General features: G+C 38.5%; 1 protein-coding gene across 7 annotated transcripts in view; it reads left to right on the top strand.

The window, feature by feature from the left end:
- The first annotated feature begins 10,011 nt into the window (after nucleotides 1-10,011).
- The window catches only part of AHI1 (Abelson helper integration site 1), a 93,660-nt gene continuing 89,334 nt past the window's right edge, over nucleotides 10,012-14,337 (top strand). For 5 of the 7 annotated variants that reach the window (XM_084514396.1, XM_084514399.1, XM_084514397.1 and 2 more), the window contains exons 1-4: nucleotides 10,012-10,131; nucleotides 12,748-12,853; nucleotides 13,681-13,752; nucleotides 14,176-14,283. In XM_084514396.1, the coding sequence (XP_084370522.1) occupies nucleotides 13,743-13,752; nucleotides 14,176-14,283 (118 nt within the window). In that variant the 5' untranslated portion in view covers nucleotides 10,012-10,131; nucleotides 12,748-12,853; nucleotides 13,681-13,742. Of the gene's footprint in view, nucleotides 10,132-11,436; nucleotides 11,527-12,747; nucleotides 12,854-13,680; nucleotides 13,753-14,175; nucleotides 14,284-14,337 lie in introns of those variants that run through there. The other 2 variants (XM_084514395.1, XM_084514398.1) reach the window with 2 other exon arrangements.

The following is a 14,337-nucleotide window of genomic DNA, read 5'->3' as shown; positions in this document are numbered from 1 at the left end:
AGTCTGCCCTGGGTCTGATACTGTTTGATGTACTAGCTATTAACTGGATGGTATAATAAAGAGGAAGATTTTTAAACTGGCAGTTACACCAATCTGTGAGGAACTGCAAGCATTTTAGACAAGAGTGCTATAATTCAAAGTAATCTTGACAAACAGGAAATAAATCTGAAAGAAAGAGAATGCAATTCAGTAAGGACATGCGCAGGACAACATGCAAAACAATAAGCATGTATACAGCTTGGCAAATGTTTAGCTAGCAGTTCTGCTGAACAGGATCCAAAACTGCAGGGATCAAAAGAGTTGTAAGTGAGTCAATAATACCAATGTCATTGGAAAAAGCATTTATGACTACAATCCAAAAGACCTGTAAAGCACTTATTTTGCATTTTCAACGCTAAGACACTAGCTGTAGTACTGCCTTTCATGTAGGCACCACAGTTCAAAAAATGTTTGGACCAGTTCCAGAGGAGAGAGCTCCCCTTCACTGACACAAAGAGAAAGGCAATAATCTAGTCGCTCTGTGGTGAACAGGATTAATAGACCTAAGTGGTAGAAAAAGGGAGAATAACTTCCTAAGAGAATGGGTAACAGCTCCTCAGAACCCCATGGGTGAAGAGGCTGTGGAATCTCCATCTCTGGAAGATTTTAAGAATTGCCTGCAATGATATGGGTATAGTTCTCCTTGCCTTAAAAAGGACAAATATACTGCAGGTCTCTTTCGGAGTTCTGTATTCTATGTTTTGAGGGCAAGTATATCAGTCTCTTCTCTCCCCAACTCATTTGATCGGTATTTTTGATATCATTTCTGGTCATTGCAACTGCTAAAACTAGGAAGTAGAGGTAATTCAGTGAACTAGCCTGGGATAGACAGGCTCTACCAAGTCATAAAATATTTGCGTTCAGACAACACAAACAAAAAGTGAGAGCTATGTGACATGGAAAATGCATAGTAAATCAAAGTACACAAAAAGCATAGTGAGTAATGAAAACCATTTCATATCCATTCACTAGTAGCTGAACTTATATATTACATAGGAATGAGGATTGAAATGTTTTTCAGCTTTATCCAATAATGCAGAGAAGTACTGGGCTGTACTGTGGAAATGGAAAAGCAAAACCATTTAGACAAGAGAAGGTAATTCAATAAGCACTATGTGAAATCTTCAGAGAGTTGGTGTAGTTCAAAAATAATCTTTTAATCCTATGGGGATCTGCAGGCCCGAGTCAGAGAAATGATAGAGACCAGAGACATGTAAAAGCAAAGTGATTGAACCCAGAGGTATAATTCTGAAATGGAGAATGATGAAAAATTACTGTATCTGATAAGCAGAATCTGAGTGTCTGAAATCTTAGGAAAAGACTGCTAGTAGAAAATGACTGTGGGCAAGAAACAGAGTTTGCAAAAATTGTAAAAATGCATAGAGAGAAATTTTGCCTATCAAAACACCAGGGAGATGCAAATAGTAAACATATCTAAAAAATATTTCAGGAGGAAACAAATGAACACGGTTACTGTTATTTTCCAATACATTGGTTTTATACAAGGTAGGTTTTCCATTTGATCTGTGTACATGTGTGTGATGGTGTTGCTTCTGATATAGTCAGGTTCCTACGTCCTTGTTTTACAAGACTTGAAACCTGTGGAAAAAACCACATGGGTATCCTACTTCCTGAAGAAAAAGAGGACTTACTACTATCCTCTTGCAGCAACAAGAAATAACAGCTGTCTTTAGATTATCTAGTTTGACAGAAAGAGGATATAGAAAGACGATAACACAAGAAGCTGTATGAGTCAAGGAAAAAAATGGCACAAGCACAGAAAGAGTTGGCAATACCATGTTAAGCACAAACATCATTATAAAAGACAAAACAAAACAAACAACAAAAAAAGGCTTCTAGAAGGATAAGACAGAGGATCAGAGAGGATCAAGGGCAATTCCTAGATTTCTGGATTTAGAAGCAAAAGTTAGGAACTTAGTTAATAAAAGTGTATTGAAATCAGATACAGGGAAAATAACAAAACAAAACAAAACACTTTTTGATAATAACTTCAGTCTAAATGAAGTTATGCCTGTGCTCAGGAGATAACAGAATCAAGATGGGCATATAAGTGGGATTTAAAAAATGAAGAATTGCTAATATGTTCATATTAGCTAAATAGATAATGGCTAAAATATATTTTCATTATGAGTTGTAACAGGATAAAGATATATAAAGAAGCCTGCCAACTGCAGATTCTTAAAGATCTCTAGAGACGGGGAAAGAACGATGTAGACCTAGTCAACACTGAAAAGTGAGAAGACAGAAAAGCATCTTCAATCAGTTTTCAGTTTCTAGCTCAACAGAAAATGCAGAAATGAGACAACTGAGGTTTAGATCATGTCTGTGCTTACTGACTTTTTTTTTTTAAACTACAAGCATCTTTACAAGAATTTTTTGCTATTGCTTTGCACATTATTTAAGGAGGAATATTCCATGAAAAAAAAGTGTTCATTTCTATGCTCTATCATCAAGATATCATTTGAACATCATTTTGATGTTCAATTAATCATTTTCTTCACCAACTTTCATTCTGAAAACCTTTTACTTCAAAATAAATTTGAAATGTCAACTTGGACTGATTTCTAAAGTATCTTTATCCTCATATTTGACTTGGACTGAATGGTGTCTTTAAGAAAGACAAATTAAAGGTAAATTTTTCACTTTTTCTGTTCAGATACCAAAATCGGACTACACCATAGTATCAATGCACCACCCTAATAAAGGCAAAGTTACCTAGCTACTCAGTGCCCATCACTGCAGAAATAAACTGCACATTTGGCTGAATGCAGAATTTCAGTACAAAGTTATGAGACTTCTCATCAGATTTGGTCCCAGATCACTGCATAACAAAGTAAAACCCGGTCAAAACTTATCCAATCTTTCCTGGAGTTGGATTAAGTTGAAAAGACACTGCAAGAAATCTCACTTGTGACTGCGATTTAGACATGTTCAAGCCCCATCTGCTCTCTACCAAAAGCAGGTCTTTCATGTGTATTGGCCATGTGCAACACAGGCAACAGGATTGCAGCCTGGGTAGACTAGGTCTACCTAGAAATTCAGACTTTAATAAGTTCAGAATTTCATTATCCCATTTCTAATAACAAAAGGATGAAAAGTTTTACTGGTTTTGATATAAAAGCCAGAAAGCGCAGGCAACAATAGTGTTTTTGATAAATAAGTCAATAAGTCTTGCAAAACTGCAACGAAGGCAGTTTTAATTGGGGGAAAAAACAAACAAAAAAAAACAAAAACAAAAACAAAAACAAATAAAGGAAATAAAAGATATCAGATGAAACAAATCAATAAATACATTTTAAAGAATAAATTACTTTTCTCAAAAGTGATGGTGACAAGTAGTATACAAATAGAAAACTGTTAATCATAGGGCACAATAGGAAAACCCAGGAGAGCCAAGCTCTCATAATCATTCTTAATTAAAGCATATTGTATGGCTAAAAACAGCCCAAAAGAAAAACAATGTAATTAAAATGTGTGCATAGATGCAGTAACCATACAAAGGAAACAATGACATATTGAAAAGTAAAAAAGAAATAATGCTGCACTTAGTTGTAGGCAAATTTTAGCTCCAATGAACAGTGTTTTCAAAATACTTCAGAAAAATCAGATTTAATGACACTTGCTGTTATACTGCCATCCTGTGGCAAGGTACCTGCAGCTTTATGTGAACATAGTGTTCTCGATAACTCGCTTTCAGGAAGACAGGACTACCTAAACATTCTTATTCTGAAGACGTGAACAAAATCAGTAGAGATTTAGCTACACTTCAGGAGATAGTGCTGGAGAAACTTTAACCCTACTGAAATTGGTATCAAAATTTTGCTGCACAAGGCTCATGACCTCATGCTCTGGAAAGACAATTTGAATACATGTATGTGGCTTCTGTCTGAATCCTAGTTTTCTGGTTCTTAAACAAAATGAGTTTATTTCATTATTTTCCTCCTGTTATAACAATAAATCTTACATTTATTTCCCTTTAATACCAGATCCTAAGACCATGCTACCTTTTAGTTTCAGCTTTGGTCCAAGTCTCTCTATTCATATGACAATTAAGGTTGGACATTCTTATAATATTTAAAATATTCCTAAACTGAAGACATCTTCAAATAGACAAAAGTAGATTTATTTAGATGTTTCTCTGAATCTTAATATGTGAATTTCCTGTTATCAATCTACAAGTGAAAAATGTAGTAAAGTGTGAAGTAAATCTTCTGCATTACAGAAATCTGAGCTTTGGGAGAATTCTCACCACCAATAAGGTGATAAAATGGAAGAGAAAACAAACAAACAAACAAACACCTATTGCAAACACCTATTTTTCTTGTCCTTACTTAGGCAAATACTTATATTTAAGATGATAATTACAGCTCAACAAGCAGATGGGGGTAAAGGACATTCTTAAGCACATGCAAAAACTCTTTTCTAAGAATGGACTGAGTACATTACATGCTTCTGTATCCCCCTGACACAAACTTGAGGAATAGGGGATGTATCAAGGATTGAACTAAAGATTTGAGATCTTTACATTCAACATCTTTAAGATTGAGATGAAAACATTTCACCTCAAAGAGCTGAAGCTCTGAGAAAAGGCCATAGACATCTACACTGTCAAATAGGCATGTACAGACATTTATAGTGCCAGTATCTGCACATTTAGTGAAAATCAGATTTCCAAAATAGTTAAGACCTTACGAATTGCTTTCAAAGCACTAGAAATTTGGCATGTAAGATATACTGAGCTCAGAATACTAAGCATCTTGCACAACCGGTTTCTAAGTTTATTAAAGAAGTTGGTAATTAACATTAGCCATTTCTGTGACATTTCTTTTTGTTATCAATATCATTAAAATTCTGCTAAGAGTTGCCCCGTAAATTACACTAGCTTCAATTTATGTGAGACCGTCAGATCGTTTGCTCAGGATACCCAATAATAGAAACTAATTTGTATTTCACTATCAAGAGAAAATAACCCACTAATCAGTTAAACAACACGTGCTAAAATACCACCGCATCTCTTCAGCTGTGTGAATTACCCAGCTCAACTCCCGTTTCTATTTTATACCTTCAAGTGACACCTAGAGGTTGTTCCCTGAATGTGACCAATTTTACTTTTTTTTTTTTTTTTTTTTTTTTTTGAGTTTGGCTCTGACAAGAAGCTTGCTCCGTTCTACATCATCCTAGAATTGCTGCAAGATTTTCAGAATACCCATGATATCTGCAAACTTTATCGTAGACTAGACTACAACTACAATACATCATCACTGTGCATGTTCCTTTCTATTTTCCCACACAGCAAATGGAAGGTAAGTAATGTGAAACTCTCTAAATACAAGCCCCTTCACCTAAAGAGCGAATAAAGTGAGCACAGGTTTTACAGTTCATTGAAGAATAAAGTTCATTGAAGAATAAAATTCCATACAGCCATGTAACTTCTGTTTCTCAAGAGTCGTCTTCTTCTCTGTACAGCAGAACACGATTTGTTTACTTGTGTATGCTTTTGGGCAGGATGCATTTTGTTTGGGATATACATACTTTTCTTTGGTGTGGTCACCAAAGTACAGACAAAAATCATCCCATGATTTTTTGGGCTGATGAGCTTCCCAGGCTGGATCTCTTAGATGTTGCCCCTGATTTCTATTGCCTTTGCAATGTATTCCGAACACATTTCGCTGTCAGAAAATGGAAAATGCAAACTGTCAGGAAATGGAAAAAGGATATTTGTGACCCTGCCTTTGGAAAACACATTGCAACATTCTGAGCTGCAGTGCAAGTGTCACTTGTAACCTTAAGAACTACTTAATATTAGCAGATCATGCTATGCACTATGAAAAGTACATAGGAAGAACTACAAGATATAGGTCTGTTTCTTCATTGGAAGAAACATGGAAAAAAACCTTCTTTAGATCAGCATGTCAATTGGCTTACAATAGATTTGTACCTGGAATATTCTTAATGTCAGAATAGAGATTTCTAACCATCCCAGGTTGAAGGTACCAAATTCAACATATATTATATACATATAACATATATTCTTGGCTTTATCACAGAATACACTACATCTGTTCTTTATCACTGTTACTAAGAGCTGTGGTGTTTCTTTCTGCCTATTCCCAAAAAACATCTGACTAAACAAGTCAACTGAAGAGGTGTGATGGCATTTTCCTCCAACATGGAAAACTGTCTTAACAGCTTTTTGTTTAGCTGACTGCAGACTGCAGGACCACTCAGACTGCAGAAATACTTGTGGTCTTTCAGAGATGTAATGGCCACAGAAATCTGTAAGATGCTTTTGTAAAATAATTATTACTGGAGAATGTCCAAATTTGTATTACTAATAGGAAAACTTGTTGATGTCTGGTGAGAGCTTATTTAGAAGACCCTGTAGTCCATTTTTACTGCTGACAAGCCAAATCTTTGACAAAATCAAATCTGGCTTCAATGTCAAAGATTAAAAATGACTGTTCTTGATTTAAGCACAACCAAGCCTCCTAACTTTCATATGTCACTCACTCTGCCAGGCCCAGCTTTCATCCAAGCCCTGGGGCTTTGCATGATCTTGCTGTTCAACATATTTGAAAAGAAAGATCTTCAGTCTTGCTGTAAGAAGATCTATCTGGCAAAAGCCCCAGCAGCTACCATTCTACAAATGACACCCCTGCATATCCTGGAAGGGACTTTACATGGAAGGCACCAATCCTCACCTTAGACCTCTGAGCCACTCAGGCTCTCATTTAACCTCAACCCTAATCTTTACAGGAAGCATAAATTCAAGACTGACAGCACCCTTCAGTGTTCACCATAAAAGATTAATCACTTTTCATTTCAACCTGTCTCAATTATCACAGGCCTGTTCGTTTGCCAAACCCAGCAATGTATACTATAGTTTGTTCCATTCCACCTATTAGGAGAACTTTAATCATAATCTAAAAGCATTAATACAGTAAAGAGAACTCCATAACCCATTTAATTAGCTATGAGTCTTCCCCAGAGAGCCCTACATGCAGAGAGTGAAACTTCCATGACAGTACTAAAGACAGACTCAAAGGCAGTTAATAGCGATTCTGCCCATCCTAAAGTAGACATATAGCGGGTAATGAATGCAGTTGCTCTCCATGCTGTACTGACTAGAGTTGTTAGGACAAGCCTCCTTTGCCATTTGAAATGGCCCTAAGGTGCTTAAGACATATCGACAGATGTGGCTTATCTGTGTTCTTCCAGAGGTCTTACAGATCTTTGTGAATCTGGAAGTCAATCAGGGTATCAAGGGTTATTTTAAACAGCATCGGACACCTACACTGATCCCAAGGAGAGATTCTGAGATAATAGCAACTGAGATATCTAAAACTTTATAGGGATGACAGAATAATTATTTGATATGTTTCAAAACTGGTCAGGAGGAACAATAATGTTCCAAAAATTAAGGGAATCATATTGCAGTATTCCAGAACCTGAAGTCTAATGGGCAGAAGCAGAGGTACCTTAAGGAATTTGGAGGATGTAGACCCCATAAGCTAATTCTCTAATCACACATTGTGATTAATAGCTACAAGGATGCCAATAAACTAAATGGGGTCAGGGCATGAGTCTGACATCTGGTATATTAACAGCCCAGATAGCATGGTTCTTGACGCAGTTTCGAACTGTGCCAAGAAGCAATCACGTAACAACACTGTGGTTAGCCAGGAGTTAGCTAAAGTCATAGATTATTCCAAGCAGGCATTGGTGGGTAACAGAGTTTATCTTTATGGAAGCCGTGCCATGCCAGTTGGCCTGGGTCTGTTGGTCTGAGCCAAAGAATGGATTTCAGGCTGTTTTATTTAGTTCTGCCTAGAAAAATAGCCAATAAAGCAGCAGTTACTGTCAAATGTGAAGGGACAACATCTGTTGTCCTTGGTAATACATCCTAGTTTACCTTTCAGTCCTACAGATTCTCAATGACCTAAGTTTGTGTAGCCTTTTACCAGAGGAATATCCCTACCACAGGCATGTTCTTCTACAATTGAAGGTCCCTGGGGAAGCCATTCAGATAAGAACACAAGTAAACAATCTCCCCAGCCATCAAGAATCCCATGATGTAACATGCAAATAGGGTAGCAGACTTAACTTGGGGAATTTAACTTAATTTCTGGGCAATTAACATAAATATTTAATGACTGATTCATGTCTTGGGAAACAAAACAAAACAAAACAAAATAATAGACAAATTTAGAATATCTGTCCTCCACCTTTCCCAGGCTCATCTTCACTGTCAGGCTCATTTCACCTCAAACACCTCTCTGTGGTGGTTTTACTCAGGTGGGCAGCTGAGCTCCACCACAACCACTCTCTCTGAGGTCAATACATAAAGGTTTCTCTCTGCTGTTCCTTCCTTTTCACTCTTTTAGTATGCTCCAGTGTGGGTCCTCTGCAGACTGTAGTCCTTTTTGGGGTGTACCCGATCCAATGTTGGCTCACCCACAGCTGCAGTCCCTTCAGGCAATTTTTTTTTTTTTTAAAGAATTATTATTTTTTGAAAAAGAATTTCAAAGAACCAGTTTCTCACAACTCTAAAAATAGAAAGCACTAGCTTCCGTATTTGGACTTCTAATTTAGTGGGGTTTGCATCATTTTAATTTGAACCATGGGGAAAACTGCAATACATTGTCAGCAACAAGCCTCGTATTGCAAAGATTCCTGCACATTAGTAATTAGGAATATGAAAAATGCACTTGTTTACAGGCAATAGTTTTTCCACTAGTATTTAATTCCCTAACAATCAGTTAGGTGCACATAAGCATTTGAGAATGGGCAGAGCAGGTAATTAGTGGGAGAAGTAAACAGCATCTGACATAATACTTGAGAAACAAGCAAATGATTTCAGTATGTATATTCTGACAGAAGGTCTAACTCTTTGACAGAATTCTAGGCATAGTACTCTTGGAAACTGTACATCATTATCATGGTAAGGTTGGACTGGTGCTTAGGGACATGGTTTAGTGGGTGACATTGGTAGCATGGTGATGGTTGGACTAGATGATCTTGAAGGTCTTTTCTGACCTTAATTATTCAAATACTCTATGGTATCTATCCCAAGCATTAACCCACCTCTAGGTTGTACCAATTGCACATGGGCAGCTGAAAGCTAATTGTACTTGACTTCACTTCTGAACAGGTATGGCCATGTTCGCCCCAAACCTACATGCATTTCTGGGTCTAAAAAGTGACCCTCCCACTGTTTGAAATAACTTGGACATAAACAATTTATTTACTTTTTTATTATTAACAAATTGCAAATGAACAAACAGTTCTTCCTTGACAATAACAATGAATCACTTCTTACTGCTGGAGAACGAACCATTGCGTAAGTTACCCACTACATCCACACAGGAAATTAAAGGTTCTGCAGTGTCTGCACAGCTTCAGACCATCTTTTCCTACTGCTATTTTCAAAGCTGATGTCTGTGCCCTACAGCTCACAGCAAGCAGCTCATAGAGTTCAACTAAGCGCACCCCCCAGGTGCTTCATTCCTCTGTGAGCAGCTTTCATCGCTGGGCGGAGCTCAACAGAGCTAGCCCTGACGTTTTTTGAAGTGGATGATGTAAATGGATCTTTGTTACTGAAGCTTTTCACAAGTTTTGCTTTCAAACTTTTAATTTAAAAAAGGGCAAATTCCGAAAAACGCCTGTTCCTCAGCGCTCCGCCTCGGGCCCCGCCTCGCCTCAGCCTACAGCGGGCAGGAACGAACGAGCCACAGGGGGGAGGCACTGCGCATGCGCGTGGGCCCGCCTCGTGCCCCACCCCCCCGCCCGCCGCCGCGGCTTAACGCGCACGCGCGCCTTCGTGGCGGGAAACCACCGGCGGCTGCCCTATTTAAACGGGGCCGCGAAGCGCGCGCGTGCGCGCGGCGCAGGCGCTAGCGGGCGGGGCGCTGGGCGCACGCGCGCCGTTTCCCTGGCAGCTGGGGTTGTTTTCGGCTGAACCACCTGCGTGGCGCTGGGGGGGGGGGGGAGGGGAGCGAGGGCGAGACCATTGGAGGAGTGGGGCGGGGGCGGCCGCAGCAGCAGCAGTACCGGTACTGGCGGCAGCGGCACGTGAGTCGGGGCCGGGGGGCGGGGGGAGGGGGGAGCGCTGCGCCCCGCGGCCGTTGGGGCCGGGCCCCGCTGGGGCGGGGGCTCTGCCTGGCGGCCCCCGCTGCGCCTCAGGCGTCCCCGGGGCGCTTACGGGGTGATTGTAATAAAGTTAGATTCAAAGATAGCGCGAACGCCTGTTTCTTAAAAATAAAAATAAAAAATAGATGTTGTAAGGCACGTTAAAAAATCCCTGATTCGTAAATCCGAGGGGTTCGGCTACCAGGCGGCTGGTTTTATCGAAAGGAATAAAAATAAACAAAGCCTGGTGCTCTGCGCGTTTCCAGCCTCCCTAGGTGGCACTCGCTTGTTGCAGTAGTTAAAAAAATAAATAAATAAAAAATAAAAAGAAAAGTGGTTTTTAGTTCATGGAAATCCTCCAACGTGCAGTTATGTTCTGTCAGCTCAGCTTCCAAAGTGGTCCGAGTGGGGTAGGGAACTTGTCAGTTCCCTGTGTGGGAAATATAAACAGTAAATATAAACAGTGGAAATGGTCTATACTCTGCTTCATTATAACATAAATTGCTTCTGAGATCGTCTAATTGTTATGGTGATTAATAAAAGTCCTTTCCTGAAAGGTGCGGCTCATGACATGCTTTGCATTGAGAACACCTGTTTTGCAGATGCGGAATACAGAGACTTACTCTGTCGTAAAACACCGTGAAAATAACAGAAGTTTGATGTAGATTTGTTTAGAAACACGGGGGAGATATTAGAGGAGAAAAAGTTAAATCAGTTTCAGGGAGGTGTCTAGTAATTCCTGGAAGTTTTCATGATTTAGTTTTCCTAGCTATTTCTGTCGCCTGGAATATACCTCTGTTCCCAAATACACATTTTTTGTCATTCCTGGATTGCTTTTTGTTAACTAACATGGAAAAGATCAAATATAGTCAGGCAAAAGTGCATCTTGCCAGTTTAATCTCGATGATAACAGGGTTTATACAGATTGGGGCTCTGTGGTTGCTGAACTCCAGTGTAAGATTAAATCTCTCCTATTTTAAGGTGAGATTAGACTGAGTAAACGCTCTTGTTCTTACCCTGTTGATTAAGGATTTATATTTACACAAGGCTAATAGTTGCTTTAATGCACCATGTCAAATGTCATGTAATTCTAAATTGCAAGTGTATATGAAATAAAAGGATGATCATTATAGGACTTCATCTCATTTTTATTGTTGCAAGAGGATAGATTATTTACCGAATACATAGAGGTAAATAGAAAATGATGCAGTCACTGGTGAACTTGGTGAATCTATGCATTTTACAGAGAGCACTGGTACATATAAGATGAGTCAAGCCTTTGGAAATGTGTTTGTTCCATTACAATCACAAGGATCTTCAAAATTAATTTAGCTGCAGGTTTGTTTGTTTGTTTTTGTGGTATGGTTCATTTGTCCTTTGGTTATAAAATTATTTCAGTAGTTGAAACATGTATGCACTTCAGTAGTTGTGCTGTTTTGTTATGCATAACCCCTTACTTTTGTTTTTAAACTTGAGAGCACTTAATCATTTCATTTGTTGTTTATAATTATTTTTTTTGGAGAGGTGGTTGAAGTCACTGAACTAATCATAACAGAATCTTGTGTGTTCTTGTCATTCACCACGAATGAATAAAGTGATTAAATGTGCTGTTTTTTATCTTGTTTTCAACTCCTTCAAATTACAAATATTTTTTAGCTGATTGTGAATCAACTACTTGAAAAGCAGCACTTAATGACTATTACTTTTAAAATGGTCCTTTTGCATAATAGGCTAAATTTCAATGGTAGATTTACTTTCAGTAATATTTTCTGTTTTTCATTTCCTGTAAGAATTAGGCATTTGTGTTATTTTTAACAGTTATTGTTCAGTTGTGACAGTAAAGCTTTGCTTTACCAGTCAAAACATTTTTTAGTAAGGGAAAATATTCCTACCCTGTGGGTGAAAGCATGAAATTACACAACAAAACATTTCCTGTGAAGTCACTTCTGGTCATCCTTGTAAATTTCAAACATCCCGAGGCGCTGTTGGATACTTAGTATAAATGCTTTGCTTAGTACACAAAATAAACTCATGACACCTGGAAGCTGGCTAAGCAGCACTTCTTTAATCCCAAACCAACCCTTGAGCTTTGCTTTTTTTTGTTTGTTTGTTTGTTGTTTATTTTTAATTTGGTTTGGTTTTGCAAGCAGGCAGGCCAAACTACCGTAAGTAAGAAATAAGAAATGACCTGAAAGTTTGTAGCCTGTGGGAGGACAAAGAAGAAGCAAATAACACTGTGAAAGAGAAATGAGAGGGATCTGAGGGTACTGTAGTGCAGATGCTGGGGCACATAAGCATGTACTTGTAAAATACGTTTGCCCAGGAGTGATTTATAGTATTGAGGCAAGTGGTGTGCATGGCCTACTTTCATGCTGTTAAACTTTCCTAGCTCCAAATCAGTGTCCACTTGCCAACTGCCTGTTAATAACAATCTATCATCCATACTAACTCCTAAACCGTATTGCGGGAGTTGTTGGAGGAGTGCTAGCTAGATGGGTTGCACCAAGGCTGTGCCAAGGCTGATTTAACAATATTTACTGGTATGTCTTAATTTACTAGGACTGGTGTAGTCTGGGTATCTGGTGAATGTGCGAGTGGCGTCTAACAGAAGGTGTTCTGCAGGGAGGACTTGGAGCTGCTGCCTGATGTGCTGTTGGAAGGGCAGGTGGGTATGGTAGTGTGCTGCATGGAAGGCTCAGGGGAACATAACATATTCATAGAAAGCTATGTTTCATTAGTTCCACTATTTACAAAACAGCTTTTTCTGTTAAAGTTTTTTTGTGAAACATTATGATTTTTTTTGATGAAAAGATAAAGCTGTGTAATAGTTTTATTTGCCTTCCAGCTTTGGTTTGAATTACATTTGTAAGATTTTCTTCACAACCAGGAGGGCCTAACATTTTTTCTTTAAAGGAATGAGTTTCATGTGATTGCTTGTCTGCTTTATGTAAAATACAACTGCTTTATATAAATGTAAATATTTAGGGATTTGCAATAAAGTTAGGTTAGCTGGCAGCTATGAACCTTTTCATTGTAGGCTATCACTTGGCTAAAATGTGACTTCGTTTATGATGCTATCAGACAGGAAACTGATTAGAAAAGCTTCAATATAAATGGCTGCATAGTTCGCTATTTAAATACACTGTACAGTTGTTATTGTTTTTGTGTTTGTGGTGGTGTTGTTTGATTTTTTTAAGATTGGAGAACTGCAGTACTGAAATATTGGCTATTATCTAGAAAGATACCTATTTTTATTGCCATAGCGGTTTAGCAGTTCTTTTACTTGCTCTCAGGTAGTTAAGTTTCTCATATGCTGAGAATTCTGAGCTGAGATCTGAGAGAACTTCTCATAATTTAGAGAAATACTTATTTCTAGACCATTTGTGTAAAAGGCCTGTACTCATTCTTGATATCAATTAGTGTGCATTCAATTTGTAGCTTCAAGTCTATGGACAAGTTACGTTAATTAAAGTTGTTAATTACTTTAAACAGAATGGTGAATTCTGAGGAAGAAGCAGCTGGTGTGCTGAGCTGCTTTTAACCAAGGACTGAAAATGCCAGCAGGTAAGAACCCTTTGTGTTTCATTTCTAATGTGTATTTTATAGTCAGAATAATATAATATGAGTTACTTCTGTCCATAAATTTTTTATCTTGCATTGTTTCTATTTTGAGTCCATACTTAGAGCTGATTTTCAAAGCATTGTTTTTGTTACTATTTTTTGTTTTACATGGAGGCTTCTGTAAATGTCTTAGTTACAATGACAAATATGCTATAGCTGAGGATTCAGTAGCCTTTTTTCATGGTGTGACACAATGCCTTTTTAATACTTTCACTGCAGGTTAAGCATTACTTAGGTGGGAGGGCAGAGGGCTAGAACACCTACCACTTCAAGGATTGAGATGCTGGTGATAGCACTGTCATAGAAGTCAGGGGCTATCAGGGCTATAGCTGATTTCAAATCCATGGGCGCTCCTGCCTCTTGCAGGTGGTGCTCTTCTGGCTTCCAGGCTCAGTAAGAGCCCAGAGCTGCCCCTTCTCCTGGGGACAGTTCGTCACCTCCATTGTCAGTGTCATCTGCTTTGGCTGACCCAAGGTTTGCTTGCCACTTGATCTCCATGTGTGTACTGTTCAAAAATCTCCTTTCTTC

Source organism: Aythya ferina (genome assembly GCF_964211825.1).
Source record: "Aythya ferina genome assembly, chromosome: 3".
In the NCBI taxonomy this organism is placed as follows: Eukaryota; Metazoa; Chordata; class Aves; order Anseriformes; family Anatidae; genus Aythya; species Aythya ferina.
The sequence above is the reverse complement of the archived record's forward strand: the minus strand, read 5'-3'. Positions and strand labels throughout refer to the sequence as shown.